At 52.8% G+C, this 22578-nt stretch overlaps 1 protein-coding gene across 4 annotated transcripts in view; it reads right to left on the reverse strand.

The window, feature by feature from the left end:
• Positions 1 to 474: 474 nt before the first annotated feature.
• The window catches only part of SAMD4A (sterile alpha motif domain containing 4A), a 124507-nt gene continuing 102403 nt past the window's right edge, over positions 475 to 22578 (reverse strand). For 2 of the 4 annotated variants that reach the window (XM_069856819.1, XM_069856817.1), the window contains 9 exons: positions 19691 to 19800; positions 18810 to 18896; positions 14573 to 14867; positions 13259 to 13344; positions 10824 to 10942; positions 8377 to 8578; positions 7958 to 8084; positions 6178 to 6261; positions 475 to 3987 (listed from right to left, as the gene is read on the reverse strand). In XM_069856819.1, the coding sequence (XP_069712920.1) occupies positions 3959 to 3987; positions 6178 to 6261; positions 7958 to 8084; positions 8377 to 8578; positions 10824 to 10942; positions 13259 to 13344; positions 14573 to 14867; positions 18810 to 18896; positions 19691 to 19800 (1139 nt within the window). In that variant the 3' untranslated portion in view covers positions 475 to 3958. Of the gene's footprint in view, positions 3988 to 5037; positions 6262 to 7957; positions 8085 to 8376; positions 8579 to 10823; positions 10943 to 13258; positions 13345 to 14572; positions 14868 to 18809; positions 18897 to 19690; positions 19801 to 22578 lie in introns of those variants that run through there. The other 2 variants (XM_069856818.1, XM_069856816.1) reach the window with 1 other exon arrangement.

Consider the following 22578-nt stretch of genomic DNA (forward strand, 5'->3'; position numbering starts at 1 on the left):
GTGTCAGGAAGGTGGAACGGGATCTTTTCTAAGGTCTCTTCCAATCCAAACCGCTCGATGTGCCTCCACTGCCTCCTCCGAGCTGCTCCAGCCCCAATTCCTGCTGATTCCAAAAGAAAATCCCATATCTAAACAGCTCCCGGGGCGGGGGCATCCCAAAGGGACGGAGAGGCAGCTGCGTGGGGAGCGCCGGCCAGTTGTCAGCTCTGAGCTCCCACCACAGGCTTCGTAGCACAGAATCCCAGAAAGGTTCGGGTTGGAAGGGACCTCAACGCCCATCCAGTTCCCCTCTGCCCAGGGCAGGGACACCTCCCGCTGGATCAGGGGCTCCAGGCCCCACGAGAGAGCGAATAACGCCGTCCCACGCGCCTCCCTCACCCCACAGGGCTGGACACGGCGTTTATTCCATTTTTCTTTAAAAGTCCGAGGCTTTCTGCCAACAAAGAGCGTAAATAAGGAGGCGCCACACCCCAGTGTTACAAAACCTTGTATTAATCATCTCCCTTCACTTTCAATATAACGTTGATATGAAATATAGTCATGGTTCCTAGTTACATGGGAGGAAATGAGTAATAAATACATCGGAGCGAGTCGAAATCACGAGGGTGTTTCACTGGAGGGAGGGAGGGGGGGGGAACAACATTGGAAAACTGTACACTTGCAAAGACCAGCATCTCCAAACATTAGTATTTCTTTATATCGGGAAGCTTTTACATGTAACAAACATGCGATTTCCATATATGACCCCAAAAAAAGAAAAAAAAAAAAAAAAAGAGAGAGAGAGAGAAATATTTAAAAAATAGGCATTGCTCGGCAACATTAACTAGGCAAAAATAGTTCTTTGTGCACTAAATTTGTACAGGAAAACGAGGACTAAAGGCATGCATGTACAATAAAAGGCTGCCCGGGAACGGCATGCAACAGAAGAGAGTCCAAAGCTTTTTAAAGTAAGCTTACAATATGCATAAATACATAAGGGATATATATATATATATTAATAAGGGAGGAAGTATTCTGTTTAACTATTAACATTCCTGTTTTTGTGGTTTTTTTTTTTTTTTAATCTTCCTATTCCTCCCAGAGGAATACACATTCACCTTTAAGTAAAGATAAAGGAATACAAAAAATAAAACTCACTTTGCAAACTCTGGATGACTTCGTATAAAATCAACTTTTTTTTTTTTATTTTATTTTTATTTTAGTGTTTCTCGTCGCTGTGTGCAAATTAGAGACGTCTGCAGGACCCACTTCCCATCAGGCACATTCCGAAAAGCCAACCCTGGGGCACCAACGCACCCCGACACGGAGAAAGGTGACAACAAATCGGTTCCCTAAGTGCTGAGCATCCCAGTTTGGGATTTTGCTGCTGGATGCCGGCCGGGCTAGACCCCCACTTTGAGATGGTTTCGACTGAGCCGAGCGAACCAAGGCAAAGCCCAGCTCAAGTCCAGCCGAGCTCAGGGCTTGGGGACCCCTCGAAAGCAAAGCTGGTTTGGTTTTGTCCTGGGGGGTCGCAGCCGCCGGCCCCAAGGACACTTGGGCGCTGAGCCGGGGAACAGCACCAGGAAAAGAAAAAGGGGGGAGATGCCCACCCGGCGGCCGCATCTCCCTCGCCACGGGGTACAAACAGTTGCACGGGGGGCGAATGGGTGAATACAAAAAAGAAAGGCACTGCCGCTTTATTACTAAAGATTTGACTTCACAGCCTCACTCATGCAACTGTTTTTTTTTTTTTTTAAATTCTTCTCTTTTTTTTTTTAATTATTTTTATAAATAATTTTTATTTTCTTTTAGGATTTGAGCTTATTTTTTTTTTTTTGTCCTTTTAAACCTCTTTCGCCGGCGCTCCGCTACCTGCACTCAGCACAGGCAGCCCAGAGCCCGGCAGGAATTCCCGAACGCAACTGAAGCCACTATTATTATTATTATTATTATTTTTACTTAAAAAAACCAAGAAACAGCAAACACAACTAAAAGTCCTATACACTGTCAATGGAAAATAAGCTTTTTTTTTAACAAAAGGAAAAAAAAAAACCCCAACAATTGAATTATTTGGTGGTTGTTAATAACAGACATTATCATGGTTACCAGCCATAGCAAGTTAATAGGTAATATATCCAAAATAATCTCTCTTAACAATCAGATAACCTCTGTTTCTATAGTCAGCGAAGGAATAAATAGATTTTCAGCTCTGTAAATACATCGGAGCCTTTCTGGAGGAAGGCTCCTGCTATGGCAGCTGTGTTCACACCTCGGTTCCACCCAGCCAGGGGGGGATCCAGGTCCCCAGTGCCTGCGGCTCAGCCCCCCTTGGCCCCTGCTTCGCCTTCACCTCCTCACACCTCTTCCCAACCTCCTTCGCTTTCAGGTTTTCCCTCCTCCGTTCCCCCCCTCCCCTCTCCCAACATCTCATGCCTGCTGGGAAACAGGACCCCCAAGGAACAGCAAAACAGCAAACATTGCATTTGGCACTTGGTTTTGGAAAACGACTTTGGAAAATGCTGCATGGCCAAGGGATTCACACATCTCCCAGCTGTGCCGGCCTGGAGGATGCTCCACTTCCCCCACCCTCCCAGCCCTGCTCCGGCCGGTCCCGGCACACGCTGCTGCCCATCGGTGCTCACGGCCGAGCCCCTTCTGGAACTAACGCAGCAAACTTCGTGGATGCTGCTCCCACCCATCGCCTCTCTTCATTAAATCATTTAAAATTTATTATTATTCCATCATTGTGTCCATCAGAGGACTTGGCGAGGTGAAGCTGCCGCTGCACCAAGCACGCCCTGATGGCTTTCCCTGCTCCGATCTCTGCCCAGAGAAGTGGCTGCCCCATCCCTGGAGGTGTCCAAGGCCAGGTTGGATGGAGCTTGGAGCCCCTGATCCAGTGGGAGATGTCATGGAGTGGAACTGGATGGGCTTTGAGGTCCCTTCCAATCCAAAGCATTCCATGATTTGATGATCTCGCTTTGAGCAGGGGTCAGATCTACTCATTTAAGACCCTCAGAGCAAATTTAGCTCCCTGTGATAGGAAGAGGTGGGTGCCATCCACATTTCCTCCCTGGCACATCTTTAATGCAAAAAAAATTGAGTTGTGGAGCTGCACTTTGGTGCTAAATCAAAACATATACTTGCTCCCGAGCCTCCTTCATCCCTCACGGCCGCCCCGGGGGCTGGAAAAGCCCCTTATGGCTGGATTTGGCAGGCTGGGGGGGAAATGTGTAAAGCCAGGATGCAGCATCTTCCTGGTACCCACGCAGGCAAGGCAAGAGACAAAGAAACTCACCCAGCGTCCCCCCCCATCACCGACGTCCCTCGGGACCCTCCGTCGGGCAAGACACTCTCCCCATGTCCCCCCACCCTGACCCATGCTGCCTCGAAACTGTGGATGCTCTTGGCTAAACTGAAAGGCAATTTTGGGGTGATTTATGGTTTTGAGGTTTTTTTTTTTAGCTCGCTGGGCCAGTCCGCGCCTGAACGCAGTGAAACTTAAATTTTGAGACGGGACCACCGGCCTCGGAGCCCCCGGCGGGACAGGCAACTCCTCCCCAAAGGGTTTTTGGTCACACACCCGCGTGATATTCAATATTCATTCACGTCCTTGTCCAGAAACAGGGTTTGCACGTGGTGCTCCAGTGAACCCTCCGTTGTCAGCACTCTCCTGCCTCACCGCCCCCCACCCTCCCCATGTCTTTTCATCATCATTATTGACTTTTTGCCTTTCTTTCCCCCCGCTTAGCATGGATGTAATAAATGACAACACAAATTCCAAGTCTAATGATATGTTCACAAGGACAATCTACACGTTCACAAAATTAAAACAAGAGAGAAAGAGAGAGAAAGAGCAGAGGAGAGAGAGAGGAGAAAGGATGCAAGCTATCGCTGAGGCTCCCTGCAAGCCCCGACCTCGCCGCTGGACCCGCAGCAGTTGTTCTCCCGGCCAGCGTCCCCGTCGCGACGCCTTCTAGATCGTGGAGGTTCGGTCAACACCATCTGCAAGCGGGAAGGGAGAGTTAGGAGCAGCCTTGGGGAGCAGCCGCTCCCGCAGCGCTGGACACAGGGAGATGGACCCCAGAACATCCCCCAAACCACCGTCCCTGCAGCAAGGTGGCACCACGGGGTCACGTCCACTTTCCCCATCTTCCCAAGGGGGTGCAGAAGGCTTTTGGGGTGTCAGCTCTCTGCTGCTGCCTCCGTGCTGTTGTCTGTTCCCACCCCACATCAGCCCCTCCGGCCTCAGGCCCCCCTGCCAAAGTCAATGTCCCAACACCAGTCCAGGCCTCGTGTCATGTCCCCACAGCACCTTTCCCAGGAACTGAGGGGGGTTCTGGGCAGCCTGGACTCACTGCAAGGTCCCCATCAAGCGGGGACAAGTTCCTGATCCAGTGCCCAGGAGTTGGGGGACAGGGATGGAGCTGGTCCTGGAGAGCTGCCTTGCCCCTTGGCTGTCTCAGCCCTGCAACGCCTGCACTGCAGAAGATGCAACATTTCCCTCCACGGCAGTTAAAAAACACCAACCCTGGATTGTTTCTGTCTCCTCAGAGCCCTCATCCTCAGCATCTCGTGAGAGCAGAGACACACCCAGCCACAGCCCAGAGGAGCAAGGGTCCATGACTCATCCCAAAGCTGCACAAGTGACCCCACTGCCAGCAGGTCCCTCGCCTCCGCCTCCCAATCCCCTGGGTGCCAGTGGCAATTACAGGGCCAGAAATCAACACCCAACATCGTTGCCCCATCCCTGGAGGGGTTCAAGGCCAGGTTGGATGGGCCTTGGGCAGCCTGATCCAGTGGGAGGTGTCCCTGCCAGGGGCAGGTTGGAACGGGATGATCTTTAAGGTTCCTTCTGACCCAAACCATTCTATGATTCTACGATTTCCAACCCTCCAGCCCTTCTCCAGCCCCAACTGCCCCATCCCAAACCCCCACCCCCGGGAGGGAGAGCAGCGGGGGGCACAGCGCCCCAACAAAGCACTCCCTGTTGCTACACAGGGAATCACAGCCACCTCCCTCCTTAAGACTAAAAACAAACAGGTTTGTTACGCCTTTTTTTTTTTTTTCTCCCCCGAAGGTTTATTTTTTTCAGAGCTATTTATAGCACAACCGGTTTCCAGAGGCTCAGGGTATGTGACCTGGAAAAAATAACTTGGAGGAGCAGGACCCTGCAGAGGAACAAGAGAGCTAAGCCTCGCCTGGGCACACACCGGAGAAATTCTTCGGGTGGCAGAATGTCCTTGTTTTCCCGGCTGGGGATGCTACCACGGTGCTGCCAGGGCCCTGATGCCTCTAGAGTCCTTGCTCTTGTGTCCCTGTCCCCGGGATGGGCGGCTGCGTCGCTGCAGGGAGCTGCACCAGCGGTGGGAACCCAGCGGCACGAGCCTCCCCATCCCATCCTCAACTGTTTTGACGCAGTCCAGGAATTGCCAGGGGGAGACCGAGTCGGTTATTCAGGAGGGTCTGGGCGATGCTGGTGGCTGCGCTTGTCCCGTCGCCGGGGGGGTCATCGTTATTGCTTGGGGTCTGACGCGTCGGTGAGGGGCACTGGGAGCTCCTGGTGCTTTTCTCTGTGCCGGCTCTCCATCGCGCTGCCGCTCCCTTTGCCATTTTCCTTGCTCATTCTTCTAGCTGGCTCTCCTCCCTCCCTGCCCCCGTTATGCACCCACAGCTGCCCTGGGCATGGAGCTGCCAGTGCTGCCGGCACAGCCCCCGCGCAGCACCCAGCAGCTCGTGGCAGATTTGATCCCTGAGCCTTGGGGCTCCCGGACCCCTCGGCCAAGCGAGGGGTGCTGGTGGCAGAAGGGTAAAAAACCCCAAAGCCAGTGAGCCATTCCAGCGCTCTGGTGGCGAGGGCTTTATCATAATAACAGCCTAGCAAGCTAATACTAACTATTATTAGCAAGCTAACTAGTGGCTAATAAGCACGGACTCCACTAGTGCTGGGTGCAAACCCTGTGTCTGGTTTTACCCCTCTGCCCTCAGATCTTGCCAAGAGAAGCTGATACCCCAGTCTGAACCGCCCCAGGGGCACCCCTGGGAGCATCCCTGCATCACCCCACCCCGCAGCTCTGCTGCTCCCTCAAAGCCAAAGCCTGTCCCAGGTTTTGGGGGCCGCAGGGCAGGTGCCGGGGGGCTCGGTGGCAGCGGTGTGGACGTGCTGGAAGAGCCCGAGGAGGAGGGAGTGCTCACCGCTGAGCGCGTGCTCCGTCATGCTCAGGCACAGGGACTCCAGCCTGTTGTTGATGTCAGGTTCAGTCACCGGCACCTGGAACTCTGCAGGGAGAAAGGGACAGGAGACCTCGGTCAAGGGACCTGGCAGGGACTCTGTCTGCCCTGCACTCCCTACCCACACTTCTGCAATCAGAGTGGGTGCCCAAGGGATTGGAAACCCTCCAAGAGATGCCCCAGGAGGGGTTGACTGGATGGTTGGACTCTGGTAGCACCTTGTTTCCTGGTGCGATTCACCCCTGGTAACGCAAAAATAGTCATCATCCCTCCCTTTCTTATTGATAAGGGGTAAATCGTGGGGTGGGGGGCTCCGCAGCATTGCAGCAGGTGGATGGAAATGGGGGATTCAGGCACGTTAGAGATGCTGGGGTGGCTGCAGGACTGCAGGACCCCCACCTCGGGAGGGGCAGCCCTGAGCTCTCCCCCTTGCTTGGGCCCCACAGAATCCTTCCTAAGTGCAAAACCTTCAAGCAGCCTCAGAGAGCAGTGAGGCCGGGAGTTTCCCGTGCAGGCAAGGTTAGCGCTCGGACGTGGGATGGCAGCACAGACCAGCAGAGCTGCCAGCCACTTCATCCATGGCCAGCTCAGCCGCTGCTCGGTCACCCACGGCCCTGCTGCCACGTTCCCGCAGGGCTGAACACGAAAAAAAAGGCAGAGGGACAAGGTTTGCTGTGCTGCAACATCCTGAGCTGATCCATCCAGCTCCCAAACAGCCCCTCCTCTGCAGCAAAAGCTGTAAATACAGCTTTAGCTACCACTGGATGGCATCTCCTGCTTGCCGGCCGCTGACAGGAACATGGGATGAGCTCCAGAAGGGCTGAGGTCCACTCAGCCCAACAGTAAGTGCTTGGGGAGCCCAGCCTTGCATCATCCCCTATTTTTCTCACAACTCCATCCACATCTTTGGCTCCCTAACCCTCTTGCATCCTCATTCGCCACGAGCTAACACGCAAAGAGAAACCTATTTATTCTCCTGCAGAAATGTGACCTTGTTCCGGTGTTTAATCAATATCTGAGAACAGATGCTGCTTTTGCTGCCCGGGACATTTGCTGCCTAAATTATGCAGTTAAAACACCGGAGGCATGTGATGTGAGGGGAGCTGCTGAGCTTAAACTATGGCAGAAGCTTATGGACGAGGTTTAGTTTACTGGAGGGTGTAACTCCCCATCCTGCAGTATAAATTGTTTCGGTAAGCGCGTGGGTAAGGCTTAAAGGCTGATGAATGGACACAGAGAGAAAAAGGCATGAAGGTCCTCATGGGAAGGATGCTCTGGGGTCAGAGGTCAGCAGGAATCCTAGAATCAAGGAATGGTTTGAGTTGGAAGGGACCTTAAAGCCCATCCAGTTCCAACCCATGACACCTTCCACCGGATCAGGCTGCTCAAGGCCCCATCCAGCCTGGCCTTGAACAACTCCAGGGATGGGACATGGGGAATCAGAGGATGCTCCTATATAGGGGAGCATTTTTGTGGTGTTTGGAGAGAAGTCACTAACACAATGTCTCCCTTCGCATGCACTGTAAAGAGAATTTCCCCTGAGCGCACGTAGGCAGCTCCACACCACATCTCCACACCCACATGTGAGCAAAAAAAGGTGAAAGGTTGGATAGGGCTTGGAGCAACCTGATCCAGTGGGAGGTGTCCCTGCCCTTGGCAAGGGGTGGAACAGGATGGGCTTTAAGGTCCCTTCCAACACAAACCATTCCTTGGATAAGGGAAAAAGGAAAAGTCTGCTTCCTACCTGGCTGCTGAAACATCAGCATGGTCTGCGGGGAGGTGTGGACCGGCAGCGAGCGTGTCCTTTGCACCGAGCTGTGGCTCCGGCTGGGCATGCTGTTGCTGCCCCCGGGGTTGGCAAACCAGAGGTTCTGTGGGAAGCAAAAGAAGAAGGGATGCGGGATGTAAAACCGAGGCCTCTATGTCATGGATTTATAACACTCCTGGGCTTTTCTCTCCCGCCTCTGCCTCACGTTTCGCCCCCTCTTCCCACCAGTCCCTTTTGCACGCCCAGCTCCGTGGAGGAGAATTAATGCCTCTCACTTGCTCGGTTTGAAGTAAAGAAGGAAAATCAGGGGATGTGGACAAGCCAGAGGAGAAAAAGCAAAGGAAGCTTCTAGGGAAGGGATGGAAAAGCTGGAGAGACTCTGAACGCTGACCAACCTGTCTGCCTTGCTTGAGGATGGCGGGGCTGGCGGCGGGGCTGCGCTGGGGGGTGCCCAGCAGCCCACTGGGGCCCAGCAGCCCCAGCCGGGCGGTGGGGAGGTTGCGGGAGGGGATCTGGAACTGGCGGGGGTTTCGCCTGCCCAGTCCTGCCCCTGCAGATCCAGCTGTTGGTAAGGAGTTTGACTGGCCAAAGCCTCGGCTGCGGAGAGAGAGAAAGAGCCGAGGGTGAGAAATCAGCCCCTGCAAGGGGACAATGCTGTGGGCGCTGGGCTGAGCCAGATGTCCCTTGGTGCCTCTGCATCGCTGTGAAGCACCAGACCTTACGCTCACTACCCCATGACCTGGACTGATGTTCACCACCCCATGCCCGGACCAGTGTTCAACACCCCATGCCTGGACCAGTTCTCACCACCCCATGCCCATCTTAACGGTGAGCTCTGCTCTGGGCCCAACCCTCCCAGCCCACCAAGGATGTTTCTCCATCCTACACATGCAGCACAAACAAAGAGGTCTGGGCATACAACGTCAGCTTCCTTTCTTCCTGTCATCTGGTAAAGCTTCACCTGATGCTGGTGGGTTTTCTTTACTAAGAACGCATGAAGGGCTGGAGCTTCTCCCCTTTCAGGAGGCTCATTTTTATGAATACCATCTTCCCTGAGACTTCTCAAGTTCTGGAAAACTTGGTTAAAATGACCTAGCAAGATTTCCTAGGGAGGGGCTGAGCGAAAGGCACGCTCCCCCAGAGGTGGGACTGACTCTGCACCTGCTCCCGTCTCTGCACTGCAAACCTTCATCCAGCTCTCTGTGGTCAGAGCAAAACTGTCTGGACCCAAGATCGCGCAGCCCAAACATCCTAAGACGGCAATCTCAGCACAGAAACCCATCTTTCACTCCTTGGAGGGTCAGGTCAGACACATTGCCATCCCTCCCCATGTGGGTTTTTGCATTTAAAACCAGACGAATGGCACAAAACACATTGGTTGGACTCGATGATCTGATGGGTCTTTTCCGACCTAGTGATTGTATGAAAAAGAATCAAGTAATCCTTGGAACCGCATGCAGTGTGGGGCTCCTCACTGTGCAACATCACGTTGGTGTCTCTGCCCGATTAGCTGGGCAGCAGGACTCCCACGCCGTTATCGGGTTTCAGCACGGCCAAGGACAGGAGTGTTCTGCAAACCCACAGCTGCAGTCGCTCTGGGGCTCCCCGTTCCCTTCTCCTTTCTCCTTTCTCTAAATCACCATAGCAGATATTTCAGCTCACCTTCCTCCCAGCCCTCAGCTCTCCTGCTCGTGCAGGTGGCTGCAAACAAGCTTCAGACGATGTTAGCGTGCTGGGATCCCAAACCCAGATACATTTACTAGGCAGAAGTACGACGCTGTTTCTCTAAGCTTCATCCAATAACTGCTCTTGCCATTAAATCTCATGAAAAAGCAGGACTGGACGCGTGTTCCTCGCCCGCAGCTTCCCAGCAGCAGAAGAAACACAAAATGCAAACCACCCAAAAGCAGCAAGGAAACCAGAGAGCATCCCAAGCACCCCAGGAAAAAGACTGGGATCATTTAAGCCAGAAGCTCAACCTTGTGCTTGGGGTCAGCCTGGATGCACAGCTAAACTGCTGGTGATGGCCCCGACCAAACAGGTCCATCAAAACCCATCTATTCTGCTTCTGATCCTGGCACGAGCATTGAAACTGCTTGTTTTTTTCCTCTCCAAAGTAAGAATTTAATTTTATGGTACCAGGGAACGCTCTGGTTCTGTGCTCAGTCCTTGTGAGCTCACGTCCCAGCTGTCTCCATGGTCCCAGTTATCTCCAAACCCCTTTCTTTTTGAGAACAACTTGCACAATACTGCAATAAAACAGCTTGAGCAGAATGAAACAAAAGGCTGACGCTGCTGTTAAACCTGACCTGAAAATATCTCTTCTCGCCGTAACCCCAGTGCTTTCTAGGATCACCCGAAATCCAGCAATTCCACCTCTGAAGTGAGCAAAGACGGCGTTCACAACACATCCCCACCCAGGCTTTCTGACCGCAGCCCCTGGCTCTGCACCCTCTCCAGGCTTTTTTTTTTTCTTTTTTTCACTAGTTGACAGTTTTTTGGTGAAAATCCAGCAGTGATGTCACCAGCGAAGGCAGGAGCAGGGGCAGAGCTGGCCGCACAGCTGGGAAGCGCTGGGTTTGGAGCCAGGGAGCTGTGGTGGGAATTGCTGGGGTAAGGGGCCGACCACACATGCAAGAAAACTTACTGCTGCTTTTCCTTCCTAGCCAGCGCCTGGGGGTTTATTGCTAAAGCTTTTCCAACTCTCATCCTGCCCCAAAAGTGGCTCTGGACCTGGCAGGATTTGTCCCTCCCTGTTGGGAGCCACCGGTCCCACTTGAGATGCTCCTGCTGGCTCCTCTGGCCGCTGCAGCATTCCCTCCCCTCCCCAAATCCCACGTACCTCCTCTGCTGCCGATAGCCTGACAGCTCCAGGAGGGATTTCCGAGGGAAAGACCGAAAGAGTTTCTGCACCTGCTGTTTCCATGACAGCAGCCGCTTCTTCTGGATCTCTGTAAATGCCTGCCCCCCAAAAAAACAAAAAAGGAGACAAAAATAGGAAACATATGAGTATTTTTCACTACAAGGCAAGCAGAGATACATGGTTGTGCATGCAGAGCGCAAGCAGTGGCATGAGCTGAGTCCCATCAGCAAGTCCAGAGGGAATGGTTGGACTTGATTATCCAATGGGTCTTTTCCAACCTGGTGATTCTATGATTCTATGAAACCCTGGACTCTCTGAAGGATTTGCTCATCTCAGGTCAAGAAAATGCTCCCACAGCACCCAGGGTGCGAGTGCAGTGCCCCGCGGGGTTTGGTGGGTGGTGTCCCCCAGGTGCTGACACTTGTCAGCTGGACTTGGCTCACAAAACACCCCCAGGGTTGGAAAATGCTGGGATTTGGAAAGCAAAGCTGCTCCGTGACATCCCACGTCCTCCTTCCCGTGGGTGGGCAGAGCTCAGCTCTGTTCCTGGCTCCTCCTCTGCAGGTGGTGACCCAGAGTTAAGACCCATCACCTTCCTGGGGTCCCTGCGAAGGTCACCCACGCAGAGGACAGACCTCCTCCCAGAACACCACCTCCAGGTGGGTGGTGTGGATTATGAGCACCCATGTGCCCACCACCACTAACTTTAGACACCAAACATCTCCAGATGTTGGGTGGAGAGGAGCAGATATCTCCAGAGGACAATTTGGAGTCCAGTTAGCATCTGGCTTGATTGCTCCAAACCACCGTGTGGAGGAGTCGCTCCCTCCTGAAGCTGATGCGGGGCAGCGGTCCTGACCACAGTCTGGCACCGGTGGGGTGATGCTGTGTCACCACATCCCTGCTGGATGGTCCTGGAAAAGAAGCCCCTCTGCAGCACTGTGTCCTCCTGGCTTTGCTCTCCTGCCCTGGGCAGCTGCTCCCACCATCCTCGCTTCCTCTCTTCATGCTTCTGCTCGCCTAGCAGATGGCCCTGCTTGGCCATCCACAAAGTCCAGGTAGCATTTCCAGGCTCCGGTGCTCTCTGCAAGGGGAACGAGCAGGAGCAGACCTACTGTCCTCTCCAGCCGTTCACCTGCATCTGTGTGAAGCACTGAGAAGATCGTACTCGCAGCTCTAAACCTGCTCGCAGCAACCCCAGCCGGCAGGTGCCACCACCCGGTATTTCACGGGGCCAAACATCAGCTGACACCACAGGCACTGCCAGCAAAATGCACCAAAAGCCCCATTGTGACAGACAGAGGTATCCAGGAGCACAGCTCAAAAAATATATTGAAGCATTCGCCTTTTGCCTGATATCCAACTATTTCATCCCAATTCAAGATGTCCATGTTTGGCCCTATGGAGTTGCATGGCTCAAACTTTTGCATCAGCTTTAGCTGCAATGAAGGGGATGGAAGCTGCTTTTCTCGTCTTCCGTGCCCCATTTCTTGACATCAGGAAAAGATTTTTCATGGAAAGGGTCATTGGTCCCTGGCAGAGGCTGCCCAGGTAGATTGTTGAGTCCCCTTCCCTGGAGCGGTTTAAAAGACGAGTGCACGAGGTGCTGAGGGACATGGTTGAGTGATTGATGGGAATGGTTGGACTCGATGATCCGGTGGGTCCTTTCCAACCTAGTGATTCTATGATTCGATGAGGTCCATTTTGGGGTTTGCAGCCACCAGCCCTCGCTAAAGGAGATTCTTCTGCGTTTTGACAGTGTATTTTTTTGATAAACACATAACTGAGAAGCATTTAAAGCCTGCAGCTCCTGTGAGAGGGCGTGCGATCTCCCCCTGCTCCCTGCCATATGGGCAGGCGGTGAGAAGCAGCCTGTTCTTCCAGGTGCAGCCAGCGTGGGTACGAAATGCTGCAGGACACAAGGGACACCGTTCATCCCTCGTTGGCAGCAGGCAGGAGCACGACGGAGCCCTGTGACACAGCCTCAGCCGCTCTGAGGAATCACCCAGCAAAGGCAGAGCCGTCAGGAGCAGAAACAAATCCCCCTGTGGCAAAATCCTGCTGCGAAACAGGAGGAGGCAACACTGAGGGAACGCCAAGTCTGTTTGATAGAAACCTCCTGCACGTTCACCCTGGGAATTTGGTCTTTCATCCAGCTGTTGATGGGACTGTCCCAAGCCAGATGGATTTCCCAGCTCCAGGTCTTGGCATTGAAGCGATCGTCGTGTGGGAGCAACAATTCCACGCACCACGATGGAGCTACTGCCCGCTCCAGCCCTGTTCTGTTCAGAATTACTATTAATACCCCCCAAAAATATTTGTGTTAGAAACCAAAAAGTTTACATCAACAGACACTTTGGAAACAGTTTCTAAGTGATGTGAACAACAGTTTTGGATGAACTGTGACGACTCACCTCATGGATTAGACATTTGTCTATGAGCTGTAAATAGGAACTTATATTCTCCTCGTCAGGTCGGGAAACTAAAAGTTGTGTGCATACTGCAAAACAAAAAAGAGAAGAGAAATGGGCATGGGGACACCAAGATGGGGCCCCGGGGGGCAATGAACACCTTGGATGTCCCGTTTTCCTTGTCCAACAGGCAGGTCTTCTCATCATCGAGAAAAAACACCCTTCTCCAGTTCCTGCTGTGCATCCTGTATTTAGGGCCAGATATTGTTCTCTGTTATGATGGTGTAAATCCAGAGTAACACCAACGGAGTCACCAAAATTAAACCTGAGTGAATTAGGGGCACAGGATTATTCCCTTTTCCTAGGCACTGGGAAAGTTCCCGCTCCTATGGCCAAAACCCGCTTCTGCTGCAAATGAATTCCCACCTTTCCCAATGGATTTTAACATCTTTTGGAATTAATGCCATAAAAGCAAGTAGAAATGAGTTCAAAGAGAAGTGTGTGTCCTGGGCTGCGTCCAAAGCTACGTGGCCAACAGGGCAAGCGGGGGATTCTGCCCCTCTGCTCTGCTGAGACCCCACCTGGAGTCCTGTGTCCAGTTCTGGAGTCCCCAACAGAAGGAGATAGAACTGTTGGAACAGGTCCAGAGGAGGCCACAGAGAGGGGCTGGAGAACAAGAGGAGCGGCTGAGAGAGCTGGGGGTGTTTAGCCTGGAGAAGAGGAGGCTGAGGGGAGACCTCATTGCTCTCTGCAACTACCTGAAAGGAGGTTGTGGAGAGGAGGGAGCTGGGCTCTTCTCCCAAGGGACAGGGGACAGGACGAGAGGGAATGGCCTCAAGCTCCACCAGGGGAGGTTCAGGCTGAGCATTAGGAAAAATTTTTCACGGAAAGGGTCATTGGTCCCTGGCAGAGGCTGCCCAGGGAGGTGGTTGAGTCCCCTTCCCTGGAGGGGTTTAAGGCACAGGTGGACGAGGTGCCAAGGAACATGGTTTAGTGTTTGATAGGAATGGTTGGACTCGATGATCCGGTGGGTCTTTTCCAACCTGGTGATTCTGTGATTCTAAGGAGAGGATGCTGTGCATCCCTGACGTGGGGCACGGAGAAGATGCTGTCCACCTCTGACCTGAGGCACTGCCTCTCCCAAAACCCACTGCCCACCACCCCAGCCACACTCCCACCTGTCACCACAGTGCAACGGGGCCTCAAAAAATGGTCACCTTGGAAAGGCTTGGGGACAGGCCGCTGCCTGTGCTGCCAGCACACGCACCCTGCCCCGAAGCAGCTCTCCCTAGCGAGGACACAATCGCAGCCGCTCACCTTTCCCCATCACTCTGGTGAACTGTCCAGGCAGGTCTCCTTCGGGCAAGGGGCCCCCTCCCGACTCGCCCTCGCACCCCGGCAAATGGTGCTGCTGCATCCCCGCGGCGGCAGAGTCCTTGCAGTCGGAGCCTTGGCTGTCTGAGGCGATCAGGGAGGAGGGGTGATGCGGGTCCGCATCGCGGCTGTGCTCCTCCGGGCCTGAGTTTTGGGAAGAGTAGGCTTTGATGGGGGTGAGGATCATTTGGTGTAGTTCCTGCAGCGGGACACGCAAGTTGCCGCCTTCCAGGATGTCCTGTGGATTCAAAGAAGAGAGTTTATCTCTGTAGGGATAACAGGATATTGACTACAAACCAAACCTGGACCGTTACCCCCAGAAAATCCCCAGCAGAGCTGATGTTCTCACTCCTGCTCCGGGACCCTCCTGCAGTCCATAATCTACAGCTGTGTCTCATTCTGTGTCCGGTAGGGTGAGGAGGGGATTCTGCTCCTCTGCACTGCTCCTGCGAGACCTCACCTGGATCCCTGTGTCCAGTTCTGGAATCCTCAACGTAAGAAGGAGATGGAACTGTTAGAGTGAGTCCAGAGGAGGCCACAAGATGATCCGAGGGCTGGAGCACCTCTGCTATGAGGACAGGCTGAGAGAGTTGGGGTTGTTCAGCCTGGAGAAGAGAAGGCTCTGAGGAGACCTTAGAGCAGCTTCCAGTGCTGAAAGGGGCTCCAGGAAAGCTGGGGAGGGGCTCTAGATCAGGGAGTGCAGGGATAGTATGAGGGGGAATGGTTTTAAGCTGCAAGAGGGGAGATTGAGAGGAGATCTTAGGAAGAAAAGTTTTCCTGTGAAGGTGGTGAAGCCCTGGCCCAGGTTGCCCAGAGCAGGGGTGGCTGCCCCATCCCTGGAGGGGTTCAAGGCCAGGTTGGATGGGGCTTGGAGCCCCTGATCCAGTGGGAGGTGTCCCTGCCCATGGCAGGGGTGGAACTGGGTGGGCTTTGAGGTCCCTTCCAATGCAAACCATCCTGTGATTCTATGAATCTCTGACTCTTTTGCTTAGAGAAGGGGTGAACCCAGAGCACGGAGCTGCTGCAGTGACTGTGTCTGATTATCAGTGGATGTGTTCAGACCCAAATCCTCAGAGATAAACGTGGCCCATCAACCACTGAGTCACAAAAACACCAACAATCCAGCTTCAGCCTTCTCAAATTCCCACCAGGAAGACGGCAACTCCATGGGAGTGACTGGCCCTGTGAGATTTCAGTGCCCAGACCAGTGGGTATCTTCCTCCTTCACTGGCAATCCCACAATTGCAACATTTCAGCCCTATTTAATTGGAATTGTATTTTTGAATGTGGGCTTGTGTCCAGTTTCCAGCACTGCCCTTCCCCATAGAGCTTTCCACAGCATCCTTATACCCTGGGACCGTAGCAGATCCCAGGCCCACCCTGGGATGCAGGAGCCCATCCTGCAGCAGCGAACAGGAGACGTTCCCGTGCACACGGGGCTGGGGGAGCAGATGCAGAGGGGAAAGGGAGGATTGCAAGGGGGTCAGAAAGCTGCAGGTGAACTTACAGAATCATAGAAAGCTTTGAGTTGGAAGGGACCTTAAAGATCATCTAATTCCACCCCCCGTGCCATGGGCAGGGACACCTCCCACTGGATCAGGGGCTCCAAGCCCCATCCAGCCTGACCTTGAACCCCTCCAGGGATCTTAGATCCTGGGTGAAGTCCACCCAAAGGACTTCAGAGCATAAGAAGGAGATGGAGCTGTTGGAACGGGTCCAGAGAAGGCTACAAGGATGATCTGAGGGCTGGAGCACCTCCCGTACAAGGACAGGCTGAGAGAGTTGGGGTTGTTCAGCCTCCAGAAGAGAAGGCTCCAAGGAGACCTTATAGAGACCTTCCAGTACCTGAAGGGGCTACAAGAAAGCTGGGGAGGGGCTGTTCACAAAGACTTGGGGCGATAGGGAGAGGGGCAATGGGGATAAACTGGAGAGGGAGCATTTGCATACACCCCCATCCTTGCCCTTGGTTATAGGGTGGATCAAGAACTCCCTTTCTAGGGTCAGATTCTTGTCCCACTGATGGGAAATAATTGCATTTTGCTTTTAACGCAGCCTGGACCACAACAGCTCGTTGTGCAGGCTCCTGTGTGGTTTGGCTCATGCGAAGCTGCTTGGAAAGAGGTGGCTTTTGGGGTGAGTCCTCGCTGCGCCTAGGGAAGAGGCACAAAGTGGGCGCACAGGCCACAAGCGAGCCAGAAATGGTTGTTCACCCTAATTTCTGCCGCATCTCCAGTTTGCTCTTGGATGTCTTAGCTCCACTTCACTCAAAGACCTGGCACTATTATTTTGGGGAAAAAATCCTGCTCTGCTAAGCAGCGGAGAGGGGTGGAGCAGCTCTTTCCAAGAAAGCAGCAATCTTTAGCAACGAGACACTGCTTTAAAAAAAAAAAAAATCAAGTCCCACACATGCTCTTGTTTAGCAAAAAAAAAAAAAATTGGATGGCAAGCCTGGAAAACCAGAGAAGTCTCCTCCCAAGGAAAGCAGCTCCCAGGCAGGCAGCTCCGAGCCCCAACAGTCAGACGCAGCCCCGCAGACCAAACCCACCCCAGGAGGGCTCAAAACCAGCCCCTGTGGTTTATCTCGGCTGGTTTACAGCGTGCGTGGCTGCTTGTGTCAGCTGAACTGGGCTCACCCTCCCGCCCCGTGCCGGTCGATCAATACCATATTTCAAAAGGCAGGAGGAGAGGGGGAAGAGGCTGCGCAATCGCCTGGAAAACACATTGCGGGAGCAAGCTCAATCCAGCAGGCTGTCTCTTGGATTTAGTAGTTATTGTTAATATAGGGAGGTAAATATGGCTTTATTAGCTCCTGCCATACTCTGAGTACAATCCCATATTATAAATAAATAGTGAAGCAGTGAGCTAAGGAAAACACCAATAAATAGCAACACACCACGTAAGTATTTAAAAGCCCCTGGTGGGAGGCTCTGCAAGTCGCTGTTTGAAGGCGGCACAATTAAATACAATATAATATTGCGATAATAAATAGCGAAGGGTTGGCTGAGCTGCTCCCAGCCGGTTTGTGGGGCCGGTGCTGCAGAGTTCAAGCTTTTGTTGAAGGGGCAAGTTGTTGGAGAACAAGTCTTAGGAGGAGTGGCTGAGGGACTTGGGGTTGTTCAGCCTGGAGAAGAGGAGGCTGAGACCTCACCACTGTCTACAACTGCCTGGAAGGAGGTTGGGGAGAGGTGGGAGTTGGTCTCTTCTCCCAAGTGACAGGTGATAGGACAAGGGGAATGGCCTCAAGCTGTGCCAGAGCAGGTTCAGATTGGACACTAGGAAAAGATTTTTCACCTGAAGGGTCATCAGGCCCTGGCAGAGGCTGCCCAGGGAGGTGGTGCAGTCGCCATCCCTAGAGGTATTTAGAAGATGGGTAGATGAGGTACTTAAGCATATGGTTTAGTAGCAGATAGGTATGGTTGGACTTGATGATCTCAGAGGTCTTTTCCAACCTGGTGATTCTATGATTCTATGATGAAGTTTCTATTTGTTCTCTTTGGAAATGCAAGATGATATTCAGGCACTGATGCAGGTGTCTGGCTTTTTATCTGCGATTACCTGTATGATGCTCCAGAAAAGCACAGTGGTCCTTGATCTGAAAGACACTGGGAAATCCCATCTTTTTTGTGGATGGAGAGGGAGAGGCAGGGTTTAGGGGTCTGCTGTGCATGGAGGGGTCTCTCGAGAGGGACGCTAGCATCGAGACGGGAGAGTTGACCAAGTGGCTGAGGGATAACCAGGGCTTGCAGGCTCTTCCCAGCTGATTCTCCAGCAAGAGAGAGGACCACGGTGGCCGGGGTGGCTAGAGAGATGCTCCTGCACCACAGCTCAGAGCATGGGTGACCACCTTCCCATCAGTGTCACTGGGATGGTGCCCTCCACCACCTGGAGCTCAGATGTTTCCAAGCACCCTGGAGCTGGGCAGGGCTTGTACCAGAGCCGTAGGGTATATCCATCCCAGCTGCCGGAGATGGATTAGGACCCACAAAGCAAAATACAGCCCCAAATAAAATCTGCATCTGGTACTGAGGTGTTTGAGACATTGTTCAGAAATGGCAAAGCCAGCAACAAATTCCTCTATAAAAGTTCCCAACACCATGTGTAACCAAAGTGTGCTTCAACCCAGAATTAATTCACGGCTTCTGGAAAAAGAGGAAATACAAAAGGAGCTGTGATTACTTACCCTTTCTAAAGATTTGAGCAGGTTTTGTCTTTCTTTTAGCTTTTGGATACTGATGACTATCTTGTGTCTTGCGCCTTTGGTTACATTCTGCAAAAACAGCACAAAACTCGGGATTAACATTTCCACCGGACAGCAGGGTCAGCCCAGATCCTCCCACCCCTAAATGAGAAGGGCTGCTGTGAATTAATCACATTTCTGAGTGCAGGGAGCAGCAGGGGGCACAGAAAACCACTCGGAGACTTGCTGGAGATAGAGATTTCCAGCTAGCCTGCCCCTCCTTTGCACATCTCACATGTGACCAGCCCCCTTCAACCCGAGGATCAGCTCTTGTTGCCCAGAAAAGTGGTGGTTGCCCCACCCCTGGAGCGGTTCAAGGCCAGGTTGGATGGGGCTTGGAGCCCCTGATCCAGTGGGAGGTGTCCCTGCCCATGGCAGGGGGGTTGGAATTAGATGAACTTTAAGGTCCCTTCCAACCCAAACCATTCAACGATTGTAAGATCCTATGATAACACAGAGGTAAATTTGAAAGTGGGGACATCTTTGAAGGTTAACAAGGCAATCTGCCACCAAAACCCCACTGAGTTTAAAGCTGTGGCCCTGAAACTCCTGAACGTAGTCCCAAGCAGACAAAAACCAAAGAGCAGCTCCCAGTGATGGGACTTTCATGCCAGCACTTCAGTCAGAAAGCTGGGCCAAGGTCTTTTTCAGGTACAATACGAGTATTTTCACTCCCCAAGATCCAATTTTCCATTCTCTGTTTGCTTTCCGGCAAAACGCCTGCCACATGAAGATGCAAAGAGAAGCATCGGAGCTGTCTTCTCTACTGACTGTGCAATAATCAGGACCGCGGCTGATCCCTTTCCGATCAACGTGGGACGTACTTGTGCCTCGAGCTGGCATTCGGTGAGGGCCATCATCTCCTCGTACGTCATCTGCGAGAAGAGGGCGGCGTACTTGTGCAGCCGGAGGCTCTTCAGCCAGGCTGGGACATCTGCAGCACAAAGGGAAGGAGATGAGAGCTCCCGTTGAGCTCGTGACACCGTTAACCACGCGCAATAACATCAACAGCAACACAAGGAGCTGATTAGGCGCCATCCACCATCCCACTGGTGCTTCAGATACCTAACTGAACGTCACGGACCCTTTGGAGGACACGGTGTTAGAGATACAGCAACCTGATTCCATGGGAGGTGTCCCTGCCCGTGGCAGGAGCTGGATGGGCTTTGAGGTCCCTTCCAACACAAACCATTCCACGATTCAGTGATTCTATGATACGGATGGCAGGGGGAACCAGTCCCTGGAGGAGGGCATGTCCTCAGAAGTTGGGTTGCTGTGGCTAAGCCACCAGGAATTAGCTCATGGGGATCTGGCAATGCATCCCCACACAGGCAAGCTCCTCGCTGCCCTTTTCCCGGGAACGTGGGAAGCACGGAAGCGAACAGTATGGTCGAGCTTGGGATGAGCAAACGGCTGTTTTGCAGATGGCAGACACTGACTTATGGTGTGAAGGAAGATGGTATGTGCTGAAAATTTAAATGGCCATTTAAAGAGAAATAGAGACAGGCTTTTATTGAGCGTGGAAAAACCATGTGCCATCAAAGATGGTCCCACAACCTGTTCCAAAAGGGTCATTTGGAACCTCAAATGCAATGAATAAAATGACTTCTTCCTTCCCACTCATTATCTGCAGTGTAGGTCCTCTGTACCTGTCTGGATGGGTACACAAAGATACTTTTATCCTCCTGACATCAACGTGGTTTCACAGGGAAGGACCTGGGAATGGCTCACAGCACCCCACGGCGGGGTGTCCTCCACGGAGAAGGACATAAGCTTCCCACACTTCAGCCTGCTCAGCAGGTCCTCAGGGTTTTGCAGGTTTGGGTGGCCCATGGTGACACCCCACAAGGGAGGAGGGGTCTCTGCAGGTACCCGTGTGGCAGTGCATCACCATGCTTCGCACCCTAAAGGCTTCAAAGGCTGTGCCAAATTGGGACCTGCTTTATCTAGCACCTACAACCTGACTTAAGCTCAGCCTCAGCCTACTGAGCTCACGCGCTCTGCTCCCAGCAATAAGCTTGCCCATTAGTCCTTGACCCCTTCCCCACCGATGTCTCAACCGGCGCCGGGGGCAGTAACTGCAAATCAGTGTTTCAGCCCCAAACCCCATAACTTGGATGGAGAGAGCAGGTGGAGGCTCAGGAAATGTCTCTATCCAAGTTATGGGGTTTGGGGCTGAAACACTGATTTGCAGTTACTGCCCCCGGCGCCGGTTGAGACATCAGGTGGGGAAGGCGGTCAAGGACTAATGAGCCGCAAGCCCTCTTATTGCCTGAGGAGCAGAGCGCTGGTGAGCTCAGTACTGGCTGAGGCTGCCCAGGGAGGTGGTGGAGTCCCCACACCTGGAGGGGTTTAAAAGACAGGTAGATGAAGAGCTTAGGGATACGATTTAGTAGTGGATAGGTACAGATGGGCTTGATGATCTCCAAGGCCTTTTCCAACCTAGTGACTTTACGATTCTATGATTATCTTCATTAACATAGCCAAGTAGCCAACCCCAAGGCTTTTTAGGATGATTCAACTGCAAAGTGTGAGGCCAGACTTGCTTTGGAAAGGGAAGAGATGGCACAAAGAGAACAGTCCCACAGTATGGGTGGTCTCTGCCCCCAAAGCCTCCACTGCTGCGGGCCAGACACAAGTCAAGGGTTGTCAAACCCTCTTTCAAAACCAAAAATTCATCGCTGGAGGGGACGGGACAAGATGGGTGTTGGTTTGGTCCTTTAAGGCAATTCTTACATCTACCAGAAGTCTCCTGCTGCCCACTGCCCTCAAAGCCCACTCACACGCAAGCAGAGGCGATGCAAACAGCCCCACAATGCTGTGTTTCGCTCCCACTCTTCACCCCCTGACACACGTCAGAATTCACATTTCAACTGAATTCCTCAACTGCCGCACAGAAGGAGCCCAGCCCCGCACCAAACGTGGGGGCAAAGCAGTTACGGGTCTAGGACAACTCTCTGCAGCCAACTCTCCATGGGACACCTCTACATGGCCAACTCTCCGTGGGGACACCTCTACATGGCCAACTCTCCGTGGGGACACCTCTACATGGCCAACTCTCCACGGAGCACCTCTACATGGCCAACTCTCCGTGGGGACAACTCTACGTAGGGAGCTCTGAGCGCCTGCAAGGAGTGGTCTGGCACATGCTGATCCCCACAAAGCCCTTGAAAGTTGGCGTGCGCTCTTGCCAGGCACCTGGGGCTCCCCAGGTAGAATTCTCCCTCTGGAGAGACAGCTGATAGAGGTGTCCCACAGGGAGCTGCCCCATGGAGAACTGCCTGCACGGAGAGCTGGCTGCGGAGAGTTGTCCTTTTCTACAGTAACTGAGCATGGGAGGGCTGAACTTTCATTTTCCAGAAGTCCCAACATGAAACAGACCAAAAAGCTGCCACTGGAGGCCTCTCAAACCAATCTTCTGTTTAAAAAACCTAAAAGCTATTAGCAGAAAGTCCTCTGTTTCCAACACAGGAATCTCAACTTCAAACTGAATCTCAACTTCAAACTGAATTTCAACTTCATTTTAACAAAAAATCATTTCATTTTAGTGCTGACACATTAAAAGTCTACCTGATCCCAAGTCCCCTGGGCACACCTGCCTTTGGCGTGTGTCTGTGCCGAGGGCAAAGGTGATGGGGACATTTTCAGAAGAGAGATGCAACAGCCCATAGACATTAAACCCTGCAGAAGATCCTTCTCCAACATTTACAGA

Source organism: Phaenicophaeus curvirostris, chromosome 5 (genome assembly GCF_032191515.1).
Source record: "Phaenicophaeus curvirostris isolate KB17595 chromosome 5, BPBGC_Pcur_1.0, whole genome shotgun sequence".
Classification (NCBI taxonomy): Eukaryota; Metazoa; Chordata; class Aves; order Cuculiformes; family Cuculidae; genus Phaenicophaeus; species Phaenicophaeus curvirostris.